Genomic DNA, 19,440 nt, shown 5'->3' on the forward strand with positions numbered 1-19,440 from the left:
ATATCTAACAAAAGAAGTAAAAATAAAGAAAAAGGTTTTTGCAGAAGCCAATTAGATATAATATAGTTATAAATGCTCTATAAAAGATAAGATAAAAAATAAAAGAGATTAATAAGCTGAAATTCATGTAACAAGACAAATTTCCAATATCTCCAAACTGTATGTTCACCCGAAGGAAACACAGCAACAAATTGATTGGTAAATATTAGAGCAGAAGCACAAGAGATCGATGTCATTAGAAACTCGAGCAATTTATTGATTACTCAAGTTGTTTCACATTCTCTGTGGAAAATCAGAGCAGTTTGTTCCATTAATTGTAATGAAGAATGTAACTTTACAAGTTCGAGGTGAGGGAAACACCCGATAAATTGTAGCCATCACCTCTTCACATTTGCCCGATGGTGTCATGAAGACGACTCCTTCCACTGTACTCTGTCGAGTCCATCGACAATTGCTTTACGAAACTCGTCGTTATGAAGGAGGAAGGAGGAGACATGCCCCCCAGTAACCCACCTTACTTCTGAGCCGGGCCAAGCTCTTTGAAGCTCCAACACAGAGTGCTTTGGTATGTAACCATCATCCTGCAGCGTACAGCAATAGTATCGGATTTCAATTGGTTAAAGACACATGGAAACCCTTCACTAACCATAGGCTGCAAATGAACTGAGGAGTTCACGAAAATCTCAGCCTTGGGCTCTTATAGAGCCTGATCTTCTCCATTCGTTCTTGATTTCATTAGCCAAACCACCCAGGCTTGAACAATCATTTACTCATAGGGCAGCTCAAGAAAATATAAGGCAATATATGAGATCTTGTATGATGAATGCATGTTCAGCAGAGTTTATGCAAATAAAAGCAAGACATCAGAGGAAGTAAAATAAAGGAACAGAATGGGAGAAATGAACAGCTGCAAATAATGCAGATAACTCTGTAGCATCATTATCACTATTCGTGACAGTTTTCTTGATCACTCTGGATAAGTCTCTCCTTAAACCACAACATGCATGAACCCAACACCTCGAGAAGTTTCAACAATGATCCTGTTGATGATAACGTGCACAATCAAGACTCAAAGAGTATGCCTTAAATGTTTCTAAAACTCTTGTTGCAAATGCTTCAGATTAAGCTTTATGATTTTTTTAGTGAAATTATTAAGCTTTATGAGCGAGCTAGGGCGAGAGAGAGGCGAGGGCAATGCAGCAAGCGAGAGTGAGAGAACGAGGGCGAGCAGCGAGAGACGAAGGCGATGTAGCAAGCGAGAGCGAGAGAGCGAGGGCGAGGCCGCGAGCGAGAGGCGAGATCGAGCGAGGGCGAAGCAGCGAGGGAGAGCGAGAGTGATGGCGAGACAGCGAGCGAGGGCGAAGCAGCGACCGAGAGCGAGAGCGAGAGAGCGATGGCGAGATAGCGAGGGCGAGGCCGCGAGCGATGGCGAGATAGCGAGGGCAAGGCCGCGAGCGAGGGCGAATTAGCGAGCGAGAGCGGGGGGAAGGCGAGGCAATGAGCGAAAGTGGGGGCGAGGGCGAGGGCGAGATGAGAGGGCGAAGGCGAGATGAGAGACAAAGAGGGTTAGAGATTTGGGGGAGGAGGGATTTAGGGTTTTTTGGGAGGAAAGGAGCGAGGGGGAGGGGGGATTTGGTTAAGAAAGAGGTGGGGAGTTTCCCGCCTCTTAGATTTTTTTTAATATTTATTAATTAAATAAAAAATAATATAATTTATAAAAATAATAGAAATAATTATTTAATTGATAAAAATAATGTAATTTAAATAAAATTTTATTATTAAATAATTTAAATAAAATCTTATTGTAATTATCTAAAAATTTAATTATATTATAAATTGAATAATTATAATAAATTAATTTTATATATTGAATTATTTATAAATAATTTGTTATCTTAAAAAATTAATTTTTTTTCTATAAATAAAAATTATACTAAATGAATTTTAAATTGCTGAATTTCATCTATAATTTAGATACAAAGTTAAAGAGTACAAATAATAAAGAGATATATTTATTTTTTTTATCAACATTAATATTTTATACATAATACTTAAAGTTTAAAAATAAAAATTAACCCCTATAATTTTTTTATAATATAATTATTAAGGGGAAAAACCATTCCATATCTTCGTCCAAAAATTATTCCAGACTTATCTTGATACTCTGTTATCCTAATCAAAACATTTCACTTCCCTAATTGTTTATTATGAATAACTTAATTGTATATTTAATTGTGTTACAATGTCTATATATTAGATAGTGACATATGATATTGTTATAAGTATAAGACACAATGTCATCCATATATTATGGTTTTAAACTTTTTAGTTTAGCAATTAATTCTCCTATTTATAAAGAAAAATATATTGACAAATAGCTCCTAGACACCTTCTTATATAATGTAATCCCTCAATATTATTTTATTTTTATGATTTCTAAAATTTAAAATAAAGAAAATTTCAATAATATTATGATTTTAAACTTTTTATTTATTTTTCAAATGTAGTGTTTGTTTACATTTTGTACACATTTAATAAATATGACGGTTTTGTACACAATGTCATCCATATATTATGGTTTTAAACTTTTTAGTTTAGCAAAAAATTCTCCTATTTATAAAAAAAAAAAGAATTTGACAAATAGCTCATAGACACCTTTTTATATAATATAATCCCTCAATATTGTTTTATTTTTATGATTTTTAAAATTTAAAATAAAGAAAATTTCAATAATATTATGATTTTTAAACTTTTTATTTATTTTTCAAATGTAGTGTTTGTTTATATTTTGTACATATTTAATAAATATTACAAATAATTAATTATTATACATTTAATATATTTTTTATTTTATACATATGAAATATATTAATTGATATAGTTAGAATTTAGTAATATTATGATTTTTAATATTAATATATTTATTTAAATTTTATAAATTAATTTTTTATTATAAAATTTAGTGACGAAAATACATTTCCATCGCTAAATTTTAATAATAAAAAATTTAAATTTAAAATTTTATTTTAATTATTTAAATTAATATTAAAATTAATTTTTTATTTTTAAATTTTGCGACGAAATTTATTTTCCGTCTCTAAAATTAGTGACAGAAATAAATTCCGTCGCTATATAATTTTTTTGTTTATTTTTTTTATTATAATTAAAATTTAGTGACAGAAAATTATTTCCGTCGCTAAAATTCGCGACGGATTATTTTTTCGTCGCTAAAAAAATAATTTTTTTTATTTTTTTATTTTTTTAGAGATGGAATTTTTTTCCGTCGCTAAAATCCATTACTAATTCTCAAAAAAAAAAAAAAATTTAATCCATCACAATTCCGTCTCTATTCCGTCGCAAAATAGCGACGGAAATGTCCGTCGCTAAAAATCAATTGCTAAATCTCGTTTTTCTTATAGTGTATAATTGACATAAAAGTAACCCTTTATTAATTATTATTATTGTCCCCGCTCGAATCAATTTATGATAGAAGCTAGCTAGTGGGTTTTGTTTAGTTGAGCTAGTCTAGTCCACTGATTCTAAATCATGGTCTCTCATTGGTCGTTTCCATCTGCCCGATCTTAACAATGTAAAAATCTTTCCATGATCACATGCAATTGTTAGCCGTGATGCACCATTATTGATAACTAAGTTTATTGTGATTCCCATATTCCATGATGATTTCATTAGGTGAATAATTTTCGTGGACAATTGTGTCTTTGCTTATAAATAATATCAATTATGTTTCATATTTGGTTAAAATTTTTACCTTCAAATTTAATTAAAGTAGGTGTTGGACGATGGTTAAAATGTATTTTGTTTTCTTTTTCTCAACTAACCTACTCATGTTGTCAATTAGACAGAGATATGGTATTTGTGCTTTTGATTTTAACATCGTTTTATTAACTATTCATTTTTAAAAGTTGACTAAATTAGATATAAAAAGAACCTTAAAAAATACGTACATTATCTTCCTTTGATTGACTATCTTTATTTAATAGTCGACACACAAATTAAAACCAACAATTGATACTTATTGTCTGAAGTTGGTTGATTACACAACATTAATAAAGTACACAGAAGAAAATTTAAAAGACATGTTTAAAAATTTGAAATTAGTCAACTGAGAGTAAGCATTTAGTCGATCATGCAGAGATAATTATTGAAAAGAAATTAGAAGTTTTTCATTTCAAATAAAAAGTCTTATATATTGACAAGGGATATTTTGGATATGAGGCAATGATAAGATTTTACCATTCTCATTGTACAAATAATTTTTCATGTAAAATATTTTAAATTAAGAAATATTTTTCAAATGGTTTACTCCCAAACAAATGGAGTGTTAATGTTTTTGATATTGGTTTTTTTTAATTTAAATTAATTATTTGTTATTTAGGATTTCATTACTGATTCATGTACTTAATTATTTGAAACACACTCAAAAAATAAAATATTAAATAAATTATAGTAATTTAATTATTATACTTTAAAAAAAATTAAACAACCCACTAAATTTTCAAATTTCAGATCAAGTTAACCATTATAATTAATATCTTTTTAAGTCACCCACAATATTTATTAATTTCATTAATAAATTTAACCCCATTTGTTGCTTAATTAATTCTTAACAAAACAAATTGATCTTTTACTTCGTCCTAGAAAACAATTAAGGCTATCTCCAACGTAATAGCTAAATTGCTTACCAAGCCAAATAATTGCGAGCTAACAAAAGCTACCCTTCTCCAACGTTGCTCATTATTGTCAAATTGGCTCGCCATAATTTTGGCGAAACCCAATTCCCTCGATAGATTTGGCGAGCGATTTTAACTAAGCCACCCTTGCCATCTCTCCTCCACAGCAATCTCAATGTCAAAAGAGACTTGACCAGATACAACGAAAGATGAACTCGATCAAATTTGGAGTTGCAAACGCTGCGACGAGCAAATTCAAAGAAGACAAGTTGTAGATAGCGAAAGCGGGCGACAATGACAAGCAAATCCAAGCAACAACCAATAGAAGCGATAGCAACGACGAGCAACAGGGGTGGTGGCGATCGCGATGACAACAATGAGTAGAACAATGACAACATCTTTTCTAGCTAGGAGCAAATTGAGCACAAATATGGGTTGGTAATTTTGAGAAGTTTTTTATTTATTTTTGTATTGGACGAGTGTATTTATATATTTGATTATTGATTTTGTGTATGTGTATCTTATTATTTTGTGTATTTGATTATTAATTTGTGTATATAATTATTATAAAATTATTTTAAATAATTTTATTAAATAATTGTATTTAAAAATATTAGTTAATTGATTTAAAAATATATTAAATATTATTAAAATTTAATACTGTAATATTTATTGTTAAATTATAAAATAAATAATAAATTTTTAGAATAGTAAAAATTATAAGTAGATAAAATAATTTTTTAAAATAAAATTAAAATAGGAAGTGAATTTATTTATAACATTCAAACTAGAATCACTTATTAAAGACAAGCACGAGCTTTCCAGCGACACCGTACGCCGGCCACTGCTCTTCTCTACTTGCAGGCTGGCAGGGGAGACCCACACAAGCATCGGGGTTATGGAAATTCTCCGCCACCCCGAAACTCTGCAGCTTCCCGCCGACCGGAATCTGACCACAGAGCCGGTTGTAATATAACAGGGAGCAGAATAGGGAGCGTTGTAGATAGGCTAACACTTCAAACTGGAATCACTTATTACAGAAAAGCACGAGCTTTCCGGCGACTCCGTACGCCGGCAAGTGCTCTTCTCTACTTGCAGGCTGGCAGTGGAGCCCCACACAAGCATCGGTTATGGAAATACTCCGTCACCCCGAAACTCTGCAGCTTCCCGCCGACCGGAATCTGACCACAGAGCCGGTTGTAGCTCACGTTCAAGTGCTGCAACTGCAGGTCAGCCAAACTTTGCGGGAGGCTCCCATATATCTTGTTATGGTTTAAATCCAACCACGTCAAGCTCGCCGGAAAGACCACCTTCGTGAGATTAAACTCGAACATGTTCCTCGAGAAATCAGCGGACTGCAAGACGCTTTTGGGGCCAAACAGGAACGATACGTCGCCGGAAAGCTTGTTCCGCGAGACATCAATGTCGGTGAAGTTGAGATCACCCAGGGATGTGGGTATCGGGCCCGTGAGCTGATTGTGGGAGAGATAAAGAGCGGGGACTTTTCCGGCGAACTTGCCGAAGGATTCCGGGATTGACCCGGTGAGCTTGTTCCGGTCCAAGTGGAGGGCGTCGAGGTTGGGGAGCTGGGAAAGGGAGGGAGGAATCGAGCCGGTGAGCTCGTTGAAAGAGAGGTCTAGGAAGTTGAGGTTTTTGAGGCCGCTGAGGAAAGAAGGGACGGGGCCGGAGAGGTTGGTCCAGCTGAGACGGAGCATCTTGAGGCGTGTGAGTTTGGCGATGGCCGGCGGGATGGTTCCGGTGAGGTTGGTGAGCTTGCGGAAGACGAGGGTTTCAAGGTAAGGCAGGTCGCCGACGGCGGGGGGGATTTGGCCGGAGATGTTGCCGGAAAAGATGGTGAGGGAGAAGGTCCGGTTGGTGGAGTCACAGTCGACGCAGTACCAGTCGCAGCAGTCGTGTTCTGGGACCCAGGAGGCCAGGTGGTAGGGATTGCCGAGGGCTTCTTTGATTTGGAAGAGTACTTTTTGGTCTTTCGGGTTGCAGCGCACTGAGGCGGATCGTGAGACAGAAAGAAAAGTTAGAGCAAGAAAGAGAAGGAGAGAGAGGGAAGCCATTGTTTCAGGGAGAGACGGTGCAAATGCCTTAAATATAAATGGATTGATACTTGGTGGCTCCAATTTATAGAAAGAAAAAGGGGGGATGGGTACATGATAATATAGTATTAAATAAAATTTGTGAATAATCATATTTGACTGAAAAGATGCCTTCGAGGAAATGGAAAGCAGCCCATAGCTTTATTGAAAATGAAAAAAAAAAAAAAAAGATTTGTGTGCACTCAATCGATCGACCGACACAAATTACATTAAATAATCAAAATAAAATTAAAATATTTTTTAAATTAATATATTAAATGATTAAAATAAAATTAAGAAATATTATAAACAAATTATTAAATTTTTAAAAATATATTAAAAAAACATATGCATTTATTTTAATTTATAAAATTTAAAATATACTTATTTTAAGAAAAAAATAAATATATCTAAAAAATATAAATAATAAGTCACGTGTATTTTTTTATAAAAATAATTAAATAAATATTTACTTATCTTATTTTTTAATTTATATATTCATTAATAAATAATACTTAAAATATATATATATATATATTTAACCTGTAATATTATGTCAATTAAACAACACAATACCAGCATTCTAAGGTACTAAAAAAATATTGTATGGCCGACGGCGGAGGAGTCTGATATTTGAGTAGAGGAGGCAGATTAGGCCAAAATCAGAAGTTGGGACCGGCGTGGCGGCTCGTCCTTGGAGTCATTATTGACTAGGAGTAGGGCGATGGGATAGAGTTGACCCCGCTTGATTGGAAGCGCGATTTTGTTCACCCCCTTTAACGGGGTGAACGTAACCCCGTCAGTGGGGATTAAAAAAATAATTTTTTTTAAAAAAAATAATATTTTATCCTGTTAGAAATTGTAAAAATTAATTATATTTTAAAAAAATTATTTTTAGAACTTAACTGAAAATGTGAAAGGATCAAAACTAGATGGATTAAAACTTATAAAAAAATAATAGATTTACAAAAATAATTGACAGAATTAAAACTGAGTCAAAACTGAAAAATAGTTGTTTTTAGTAATTAGTTTGTTTGAGTAGTTGAAAACAATTTTTTTCAGAAAAGTGGTTAAAAATATATATTTTTTTAAAATATAATTAATTTTTATAATTTCTAACATAAAAATAAAATATTATTTTTTCAAAAAAGTTATTTTTTTAAACCCACTGACGGGGTTACGTTCACCCTCGTTAAAGGAGGTGAACAAAATCGCACTCGCTTGATTGAAGCATGCACGTGTTTCAAAATTCAATCAATGAATTTGCTTGGCTGTTATCCATCGGGCCTCACATCACCCGTCTCTTAATTTTTTTTGGACCTTATTATTTGGATAAAATCTATTCAGATAGAATTATTTTTTTTGTCATTTAAATAATTATGTCATTTAACATTTTATTTACCAATAATATCCTCTCCAGTCACAATTCAAAATTTCATTCTCTCTTTTCTTTGTTAAATTTAAATTTTAATCTCTCACCTGATTTAATAAATTTTTAAAATTCTAAGAGTCACAATGACTTTAAATACAGATTATTTTACTTTGCTCGAATTAGTTGACGCACGAGATCACTAAAGACATCAAATAATAAAAATATCAATGATGAAACCTGCCCAACAATTCAAGCAACCCCAATTTCTGGCAGATTACATCTTAGATGCAGCCCGCCAGCGGACTGCATCCTAGCGGGCTGCATCTAAGATGCAGTTCGCCAGCATGGACTACATCTTAGATGTAGTATGCAGTTCGCCAGATGTAGTCCGTTCGTTTAGTTTGAGGCAAGGTGGCAATTTTAAGATGGGAATTTTTATTATTTGTTGTCTTTAGTCATCCCGTGCGTCAATTAATTCGGGCAAAATAAAATAATCCATGAATGAAATAAAATAGAAGGAGAATACAAAAAGAATACATTGATTACAGCCAATGGTGTGTTGCCACCTAAGTGTCATGACTGTCATTATTCATTTTCATAACTATTTTTTTTTTTTATTTTGAAAATGTGCAGCTTTAATGTGTTGGGTAGTAATTTTAGGCGAGAGTTTTAGGAAAGAAGCATACGAGCGAAGACATAGAATTTTTATAAGATTAAAATTATCTTTTTATTTTATTTAATATAATTAAAATATTATAAAATAATATAAAACAAGTATTAAATATCTTCCTATTAATATAGATTCTATCCAAATAGATTTATCGATTTTTTTTATCCATTCATTCTCTCTGGATTTTGACTTTCATTTGTCACTCATGTGATGCAATTGTCTTTCTTTACGACGCCGCTGTAGATTTTGCCCGGACATATATTTTTCTCTTTTATTTTTATGTTTTTTTTTATAATTATTTAATTTGTTTTGCTTCTATTATATTTTTAAATTAATTCAATTCTTATATTTTAATTTAAATCTAACTTTTTATTATTTCAATTACACTCATAAATTTATATTTTTGAGTTTATTTAATCTGAGTATAATGGGTATTTTATTATTTTATTTTATTTTTTATATATGAAAATATAAGAATTAAATTGATTTAAAAATTTAAGTATATAAGTATAATTAAAATAATAAAAATTTAAATTATTATTAAAAAATAAAATATAAGAGTTAAATTAATTTTAAAATATAATTAAAATAATAAAAATTTTAAATAATTATAAAAAAATATAAAAGTACAGTGGTAAATTTTCAGGTATCATGGTCTGTGCTGTGAAGCTGCTAGAATTTTATGTGATAGCATGGCACGCATGAACATTTTGGACCCACTGATTATGTAAATTTTAAATGAAAATGTTCCTTCATGGTTTAAAAGAGTTATTTTATTATGTTATTTATTTAATTAATATAAAAATATAATAAATTAATAGAAAATATCACATCAAATATTATTGTTAAATATTTAAATATCAAATTACATTTGCAATTTTGGACCTTATCTCTTTGTTGTTAAACTTGTTTTTGCCGGATAAAAACATTGTCACGGCAAACAAATATCTAATGGCTTTTCATTAATTCTTTAGTTAGCTTGTAGCCGGAATCATGGACCAAGTTGTTTGTTTAATTGCAATTCGATACATATATCGAGTTCAAAAGTTTCTCTTCACAACTTCAAATAACAATTTCAGTTTTGATTTTCACTAGCTCTAGAAGAAAATTTTGATACAAAAAATAATAAAAATAAATTAGACACAATAATTTCAACTAGCACGTAATTATTTCGACATGGATGGCTGACACTTACAAGTATTCAGACAATCAATTAAGTAAGAGATGAAAATGATAGAGTATCAATAGAGTCGAAAAGAATATACTTTGCCTCTTGATATAACTGATTTATATAGAAGGAAGAAAGGTTCTCCTATATGCATGCTTGCATCGGCCATTGTAAGGTGTTGGGATTGGGTATCCAATGCGGACGGGGCTCTCTGATGGTGGCATAGTGTCAATGGGACCTTTATTAAATACAAATAGAATCTGCCATTAATGAGAATGAGATCGTCATTAATGAGAATGAAATCTAAAACGGGTGTAGGAATATCCAGCATGCAGTGGTAATGATGGCCGCTGCAAATTAGCGTGAGGTCAAGATCGGGTCATGGGTCGAGATGTGGTTGAGATTGGACAACGGGCCAAGATGGAGCTGAACTGGGTTAGACTTGATTTGGGCTGGTACGATCCAATTTCATTCGGGGTTTAATCGAGTGCTACTATTCTATGTATTATAGCAATGTCCAATCCATATGTAAAATGTTGTTGCATATTGTTGTCACCTCATGTTAATGTATGTTCCCTGTCCACGCTTATGTAAATGCCCAACGCATGCATATTACATTTAGTCACGCTAACATTTGTAAACTAAATATTTCCTCAAGGAGCATGCAATGTGATTAATAATAATCACTTAAATTGCGAGTTATTTCTCAAACTTGAAACAACTTATTAAAGTTTCAAGTTCAAGTCTCATGTCACATAATTATTTGAATGATCATTTGTCATAAAAATTCATTCCAAATTTTAGAACAAAAGAGCTAATGATATTATTGTGAATAATTTCTAATAATATTTTTTTCCAAGGTAGTATTTGTTAACAAACAAAACATATGCTGAAAAAAATGAAATATAAAAATTATTACGTACAAAAGTAACGTCTCTTCTTATATAAAATTTTTCAAATTTATTTTTTTTAAATAAATTTATTTTAAATCTTATAAATAAGAAAAAAAAATTTATCAATCATGTAATACATTCTAAATAATTTAATAAAAATTTTAAAATACTTTATATCCTTATCTTAATTATTCCATATCTTAGTTTGAAAAACAATTCAATCTTATCGTTACGTAATCTTATCTTGCTCATTTTAACAAACGATACCTACATGTCTTGTATAGTTACAATGTTCACAATAGAAAGAATAGAATAAATATCTAACAAAAGAAGTAAAAATAAAGAAAAAGGTTTTTGCAGAAGCCAATTAGATATAATATAGTTATAAATGCTCTATAAAAGATAAGATAAAAAATAAAAGAGATTAATAAGCTGAAATTCATGTAACAAGACAAATTTCCAATATCTCCAAACTGTATGTTCACCCGAAGGAAACACAGCAACAAATTGATTGGTAAATATTAGAGCAGAAGCACAAGAGATCGATGTCATTAGAAACTCGAGCAATTTATTGATTACTCAAGTTGTTTCACATTCTCTGTGGAAAATCAGAGCAGTTTGTTCCATTAATTGTAATGAAGAATGTAACTTTACAAGTTCGAGGTGAGGGAAACACCCGATAAATTGTAGCCATCACCTCTTCACATTTGCCCGATGGTGTCATGAAGACGACTCCTTCCACTGTACTCTGTCGAGTCCATCGACAATTGCTTTACGAAACTCGTCGTTATGAAGGAGGAAGGAGGAGACATGCCCCCCAGTAACCCACCTTACTTCTGAGCCGGGCCAAGCTCTTTGAAGCTCCAACACAGAGTGCTTTGGTATGTAACCATCATCCTGCAGCGTACAGCAATAGTATCGGATTTCAATTGGTTAAAGACACATGGAAACCCTTCACTAACCATAGGCTGCAAATTAACTGAGGAGTTCACGAAAATCTCAGCCTTGGGCTCTTATAGAGCCTGATCTTCTCCATTCGTTCTTGATTTCATTAGCCAAACCACCCAGGCTTGAACAATCATTTACTCATTGGGCAGCTCAAGAAAATATAAGGCAATATATGAGATCTTGTATGATGAATGCATGTTCAGCAGAGTTTATGCAAATAAAAGCAAGACATCAGAGGAAGTAAAATAAAGGAACAGAATGGGAGAACAACACATGAACAGCTGCAAATAATGCAGATAACTCTGTAGCATCATTATCACTATTCGTGACAGTTTTCTTGATCACTCTGGATAAGTCTCTCCTTAAACCACAACATGCATGACCCCAACATCTTGAGAAGTTTCAACAATGATCCTGTCGATGATAATGTGCACAATCAAGACTCAAAGAGTACGCCTTAAATGCTTCTAAAACTCTTGTTGCAAATGCTTCAGATTAAGCTTTATGATTTTTTTTAGTGAAATTATTAAGCTTTATGATCGAGGTAGCAGGATATTGTTTTTAGTGAAAAAATTTAATCTGGTCTTGAACATGGCGGACCAAGAAAAGAAAATGCCACCTCTGCCTCGTTGCACTTGCAGATAAGCCAGGAGGTCCGACAGTGGGTGGCTCCCAAAAAACCCTCTTTGCTTAAACCCCTCAGGTGGTGTTAGAACATTTTCAAATAATGAAAGTTGCTAGCACTTTCCAAATAGTCACATCTATTAATGAAAAGCGCACCCAAGCTCTTGGAGCAAGTCAATGAGACTGTGAAGGAGACTTGTTTGAGGCAAAAAGGGGACAATGACGATTACACCGTAAGAGGCAACATCTTGAATGGAATATCAGGTGGATTCTAGGCATCCGCATGCAATCATTTTCCTAAAGACTCAGTTCCCCGAGGCCCCTCAACCCCACCCCAAATACTAAATTGATGTGTACCGGGGTACCCCAAAGCCTCTGTTCGAATGCGTTCCACACAAAAAGTATTTAAACCTTAAGTTTTTTTTTTTTTACCAGTGATAGCAAAATTATTTTGACCTAAATCAGACATTTAAAAAAACTATTTTGAGCTACATCAGACCTTTTCTAATAGAACTCATAATACTTTTGGAGAAGTTGCAACTTTTTGAATAGTCAATACATTAACTACTTTGAGTAGTTAATTTCCCATCTTGTGGTGCCTTTCAATGCAAATATACGATTATTTGCATAGGCACCAAGTAAACTACTCCTTTGATAAAGAGTTGTAACTATATGAATAGTCACTTGAGTAATTACTAGTTATTAGTTAATTAACCAACTTAACTACCCCCTTTATTTAAGAGTTGTGCTGGAGGTCTGAATGCATTTTGTGCAGGACACATTGAAACACAGGTTTCTTTGTATCCTAAAGGCTACTTTAGAATCCCCCGATATACACTAATTAGTATTTGGTGTGGGTGCATTAAGTCTGAAGGAAAGTGATTACATGCCTAGAAGCCATATTTTTGGATTATCACCATCTAGAAAGTTTGCTAGGTTTTATGTGACAACAGGTGGCTTGTGCTTGCTTGGCATATTTCATGTGCTTTTTCTTCTTCCAGACATTGGTAGCCCCTTCGTAATTTCCCTTCATATCTAGTAAAAATCTAAGTCAAGCATCAGCAGGGATTGGGCTCATCATGAACATAAACCAACTTCATAAACACCCGTCAAGACAGCAGAAGTCCAAACAACTTGAAGCTGTGCTTCTGGTTTGCTTATTTGCAGACCTAACTGCAAACATCATGCTAAACATGGCATACATAAACACCCCCATGTTTGAGTCAAGTTGAGAGTTAAGTCCTAGACGCAAAAAAGCAGTTCAGCACCATCATAAACAGATGACAGGAAATAAAATACATTTGCACCAGCAGGATACAAAGTTGATAAATACCAAGAGGCATGAAGCATAAGCATGAGATAACACAAGAGCCTAGTGTCACAAGATGGTAAGCACCTGGCTGTAAAAAATGGTATCAGAGCTACTCAGGGATGCTATCATAAGGTTGAGGGGCACTGCACGACCCCGGGAAAGCAAGGAGCTTATTATGGGAACTGTGTTAATCCTATTTCAAAGGTGTGAGTGATCCTGGGTTATGGGGGTAGGTAACAGCGTGTAATAACAATTGTTTTGGGTTGAATCGCAAGCACCAGGCCTGTAACACTAGGACTAAAAGCTGGTTGTATATGGCATGTCTTGATATGCAAGTTTATGACACTTTACGTTTAAATATTCAATGCTGGAGAAAAGAACAAAAAGCCCAATTGTGAATTCAAGGATGTAAAAATAATCATGAAAACCAAGCTTACTTAAATGGCTTTGTACAATATGGAATTATAGATAACTGCCCGACCTCTTTAGTAAAATATCAGTAGATAAGAATCCAGCACTTACAGTGGCAGCAACAAATATAACAGCATTGGGATTTTTGGGGATTGGAAAGCGTGTGACATCTGTAAGAGACAATACATTCCTCATTCGCTCTCTCACTTCCTCAAGCGTCAGTGCAGCTTTCTGCATGGCAAGATCTTCTCTCAGTGCCTCCCATGCAGTGGCATGCTTTAATATCCCTTCACAGAATGCCACAACAGCAGAATGCGGAGAGAGAAATGGGAGTGTAGCAATAGGTATAGGGTGCAATGATCCAACCATAGCAGCATGTACTCCTCCTAAAAACCATATAAGTGCAAAATAAAAAACAAAAGGAGAAGAAAAAGCAACCAGAACTGGTCTGCATACATCCTTGCTTGATTTTACAGTGACAAAATGTCTATTTTGTTTCCACATTTCTTCTATATTTTTCTTAAATGAACATAGAATTCCCTATTAAAAGAAACAACACATGGTGAAATGCAATTCAGATTCAAGTGAAACATGAGAGCTACAACACTGTGATGTATTCATTTCAAGTTTGCTGCACAAAGAATACAAAAGCAAAAGAGCTCTTTCTTCATAGCTCCTCCACTATATTGGCCAAAAGTGGTTACAGAACAGGAGCGGTGGTTAACTGATTTAAGCACAAGTATAGACGTCCATTAAGGTCCATAAACTCATCTTTGAGATTGAAATTATTTAAGTCAATAGTGAAAAGGAACTTATACTTGCACAGTAACTGCTACAGTTTTAATGTTGTGCTTGCCATGAAAGCCCTTAGTGTCCAAAGAAGTGTCTAAGATGTTTCTTATTGAAAGGACAGCAACTGCAGAACACAAACAGCCATCTTTTGTTCTCTTTCCCCTCTTCACTTATTTTTGTCAAGCTACAATTCATTTTCTAACAAATAAATTAAGGGTGTAGTGCGTAAAAACTAATTCACAATCAAGGATAAGCAACAGTTTACCCATGCTAAGTCCACAAACACCCATCTTGCCGAACCCAGCTTCGGAGTCTAACCAATATAAGAGACTGCGGGCCTCTTCAATGGTGACTCTTCCTAGTAGGAGTAAGTCACTCACACACAAGAGTTTTGCACCACGCTGAAGCACCGGCCGCCTTTGTCCATAGAAGGGACTGCAAAATAGTGTTAAAATGAAAAAAAACCACTAAGATCCAATAAGTAATCAGCAAACTTGTGCTTCCACAAAGCAGATTCATGTTGCAGAATTGTCTCACCTCTCAAGCACCATAGTTGCTATGTTTTTCTTTAACAAAGGTCCCCCAAGACGCAACCTTCGTTCAAAAGTATGGTCCCCAGTGCCTGCAATGCGAGGTAAACAATTACTAAAAACTGTTTGTGCCCAACCACTCATCTTGAAAATAGATTTCTATGATCATGCAGAGACATTTATTAAGTGGTGAATGTAGAAATCTCTATTATAACCATCCAAAATAATTTAGAAATGAGAAAGAATAGGATAAACAATAAATATTTCATGTTATATCTAAGACAAATATATGCTGATGCTTGACAAAGATAAAACATGACATGGACATATATCCAAGTGATAATTTTCAAGAAAATCAGGACCTGAAAGTGGGCAGATGACAAAAGATAGATAAATACTTTTATATGTATGCATAAAAGCACTAACATTTTCTAATATTTTATCCCCAAAACCAATTCATATTATATCAATGATAACAGAAGAATCATAATCTGTTTTCCTCCGTTTATAAGTAAATTAGAAGTTTCAATTTTATAAATCTTCATATTGAATTATTAATTAGTCTAAGGAAGATGACTTAATGAGTTGTTCACTACCACTCCGCTACACCACCAAATTCTAATTACAGTATATTGTATTTCATGCATGTATTGGGCAATAAACATGTTCATTACTACAATAGGAACATGTATCCTGTAGTGTCTGGTTCTAAATAAATTAAAATAACATGACATGGTTGGATAGACATCACCTTATAGAAGATATGACCATGGATAAAGATGATTGAAGAGCTAGGAGGACACATGAAGCTGACCTCGCCTATTGGGATCAAGGCTTGTGATGATGATAACACAAAGGCATGACACCAAGTGTCTCAGCTTCTTATATATATAGATATCAACGGTAGTTTAAGAGGAAGAAAGCAGCAGTTATCATTGCTAAAGATAAAAAGATGGAAGTACAATAATCATTTCAGAAATCTGAAATTATATGCATGGTACAAGAATTTGGAAAGTATAAAACATACATGGTACAATCACTCTGGACAATAAATTTCCCAGACAAACCAAAAGGAAGTCACACATGCTGCTAAACCTATTTTATATGCACTTTTTATCTGTTTCAAACACTTTGGGATAGAATGTGAGATATCCGCTTGAAATGTCTGGTTCAACATGCAACTGAGAATATGTTCAACAATAATAGTTCTCTTGAAAATATGTATATAAGAAATATCCTATCCCAAAAAAGCTCTGTAATGGCTTGTGCTCAAGGCAAGGAGTATTTTAAAAAATAGGCACACTTAGTTGCACCCCCATATCTTGGGACACAAGAAATCTGATGAACACACTTTGACACATATCCAAACCCAGGACTCTTAAGAGGAAACATTTTATTCTCCTGGGAGTCCTTCCCAAATCAGAAAGAATAAATGAAGTTGGGGTGCGTCTATGACATTACTAAGAAGATAAATAACTATGATGATTAAAAATTCATGAGATCTAACTGCATTTACTTTCCGCCTTTCCCTTGGCTTGGGACCAGGTGAGAAATGTCACTAACCGTGGAAGAGGCAGAGTTTAGGGGATAACATACTAGAAAACTGCTGACTAGGCAGGATAACATGTTATTACTAGGCAGGATAACATGTTATTGATGGGAATAAAGTTTCAAACCAATCAGTCCCCCCCCCCCCCCCCCCCCCCCCCTCGGCGGGGCGGCCGCGCCAACCCCCCACCACCCCAAGCTCCACACACACACTGAAATAATAAAAATAATGATGAAAGAAAAGAAGGAAGTATGATGTCTGTGAGATCATCAAATTTACAACTGTCAACGGTGTATTATTTGCCAAAATAATTTTTTTTTGGTGGAAAATTAGTATATTTGAAAGGAACAACTCATTTTCAACTGGAAAAGAAAATTGGAATGATGTGAACTTTTCAAGTATAATGTAACTAAACTCTATATTTCTACCAATAACTGATCAACCCAACAAGAAGACTTCAATGAGGCAACTAAAAAATTGCTGTCCTACAAGCTAAATATATGGGCAGTCCTGGAGTGTCAAAACTAGACTTTTTTTAGGCAAATAGGCAAACAACTGACACAAATTGTCATTTAGACAAAGGTAAGTTGAGATCTTTGAGCCATATGAAAATAGAACTGAAGTTCAACTGAGTGACAATCCAATCAATCTGAAATCCCAACTCTCAAACAAAGAAAGAAAGGATATATAAAAATTAGGTAGTACCTATATGGTTAGCATTTCAAAACTTGCAAATAGGCTGAAAGCTCAATCTTTATGATTACAACCAAACGTCTGAACCAATTTCAAGCAAATTGTTGACCATGTGGAAACTATTGACTTATAGTTGCAAGTGGCATGATCACACAAAACTCTGCGACAACAACATCAATTGCAAGCCTTAATCCCACTAGGTGGAGCCAGCTATACGAATTCTAGATGTCCAATCATCTCTATCAGCAGCCATATTCTTCACAATGCTCTACAATAAGCAAGAAATAGAACAGAGAGAAAGAACAGAACAAAAATAAGAATCCCTTTCAGTTCTCATATAATACTGCACTCGAAAGCTACCATTGAAAATAAAACGCTCAACAAAAAGAACTACAATTTAACGACTCTGAAAGATAACAGAAGAATCATTAGAAGCTTACGCAAGTAAAAGCTCACCATCAAGTTCAGGCATACGTGAAGCATAAGACATACAAGCAACCAAAACAAGTGGCTATTTGACAATAAGGGTCTCAAATTTGAATATTTATCAGTTGACCTACAGTTCACCAAAACTTTCTAGATCCAAGCACAATCAACAAATTACCTGCAAGATGAACGACACAGGCCATCTTTTGTGGAGGCACGGATTTTGGGGTTAGGAAAGCAACCCTTGCATAGTGACTTTCAGGAGGCAATGCACTTAAAATCTGCTCATCACAGGGAGTCTTGAAAACCCCTTGCCTCAAACAAGTAGTCTGAGTTTCCCAAACCGTTCTCCATATGGGTTGCACCAAACTAGGAGGCCAATTCTGGCCTTCAACCTCAGGGAACAGCTGCTTGATCAATCCCTCCAGAAGATCAAGCTTTTTGCCTCCCCATCCTCTAGAAAAAAATGGAGGGCTTATCTTTGTCCTGTGAACAAATGCCCCATACACATGGTCCAATACATAATGAAGCATCCCAAGATTGACGGTAACCATACTTGAGAGAAACCCAGTTATCCAATCAGCCGAGAATAATAAAGAAACCTTTGATTTTCAATCGATTTCTATCGAATTGAAACATACCCAGATAGAAACATACCGAGCGAAACTCCAATTAAGTCTCTATTTTCGCAATGCTTCCATGAAAAAATCCTGATTTACGCCCAAAAGAGGAGTTAGTTGAACGAGATTAATAAATCGAGACCGGCCAAGAGGAATTTGATAACCATAGATCTGTTAAATCAATACTGCACCGAGTGACATTCATATAATGCAGAAATCACAAATAGGGGTAAGAGAAGATTAGGTGTGAAGATCGAGGGAGTCGGTGATTTAAGAGAAAGCGTAGAGAAAAAACAATGTGACGCTGAAACAAAAAACTATGGGCGGAGAAGAAATTTTCAGAAACAGCATTGACACCGTGGATTTGCAAACCCCACTATCAGTTTATTCTGTTTTTTTTTTTTTTTTAAGTACAAAGATTCCTGCGGTCCCGTAGAAGTAGAGGATAAGATCGATCGACACTTGACAGCTATGCAATTTCAAACGTGCTTACTAATAAGCAATTACGTGGCCATTTGGGTTTTAAGTTTTTGATATTGTAAACGAGAATAAATATTTAATCGTTTTATGTTTGAATAAGTAGAAGAAATTGCCAATATTTTTGGGATTGCCTGAGGCTGGGGAGAAGGATTGACTGCTGACATGCTGTAA

At 34.1% G+C, this 19,440-nt stretch overlaps 2 protein-coding genes across 3 annotated transcripts; both read right to left on the reverse strand.

Annotated features, from left to right (window-relative positions):
* Positions 1-230: 230 nt before the first annotated feature.
* Positions 231-19,162, reverse strand: LOC127790123 (uncharacterized). 2 transcript variants are annotated; one of them, XM_052319415.1, is made up of 5 exons: positions 18,348-19,162; positions 15,509-15,593; positions 15,237-15,406; positions 14,291-14,565; positions 231-581 (listed from the first exon to the last, which is right to left on the reverse strand). In XM_052319415.1, exons 1-5 carry the CDS (start codon positions 18,721-18,723, stop codon positions 405-407), a joined length of 1,083 nt encoding a protein of 360 aa, XP_052175375.1. In that variant the 5' UTR covers positions 18,724-19,162; the 3' UTR covers positions 231-404. The 2 variants fall into 2 exon arrangements, with proteins under 2 accessions (XP_052175375.1, XP_052175374.1); XM_052319414.1 differs by lacking the exon at positions 231-581 and adding an exon at positions 11,431-11,781 and having other exon boundaries at positions 18,348-19,161.
* Positions 5,443-6,812, reverse strand: LOC127790124 (polygalacturonase inhibitor-like). Its single transcript, XM_052319416.1, has one exon. It carries the CDS (start codon positions 6,761-6,763, stop codon positions 5,780-5,782), a length of 984 nt encoding a protein of 327 aa, XP_052175376.1. The 5' UTR covers positions 6,764-6,812; the 3' UTR covers positions 5,443-5,779.
* Positions 19,163-19,440: the final 278 nt, after the last annotated feature.

This window comes from Diospyros lotus, chromosome 14 (genome assembly GCF_014633365.1).
Source record: "Diospyros lotus cultivar Yz01 chromosome 14, ASM1463336v1, whole genome shotgun sequence".
NCBI classification, from domain to species: domain Eukaryota; kingdom Viridiplantae; phylum Streptophyta; class Magnoliopsida; order Ericales; family Ebenaceae; genus Diospyros; species Diospyros lotus.

What these genes read in the sequence shown, in the direction of transcription:
- LOC127790124 (XM_052319416.1), bottom strand. Translation starts at nt 6,763, where the DNA reads ATGGCTTCCCTCTCTCTCCTTCTCTTTCTTGCTCTAACTTTTCTTTCT.
- LOC127790123 (XM_052319415.1), bottom strand. Translation starts at nt 18,723, where the DNA reads ATGGTTACCGTCAATCTTGGGATGCTTCATTATGTATTGGACCATGTG. An exon ending in GCAACTATGGTGCTTGAGAG is followed by an intron (nt 15,407 to 15,508) that starts GTGAGACAATTC and finishes ACTATTTTGCAG; the next exon opens with TCCCTTCTATGGACAAAGGC. An exon ending in TTATATTTGTTGCTGCCACT is followed by an intron (nt 582 to 14,290) that starts GTAAGTGCTGGA and finishes TGTACGCTGCAG; the next exon opens with GATGATGGTTACATACCAAA.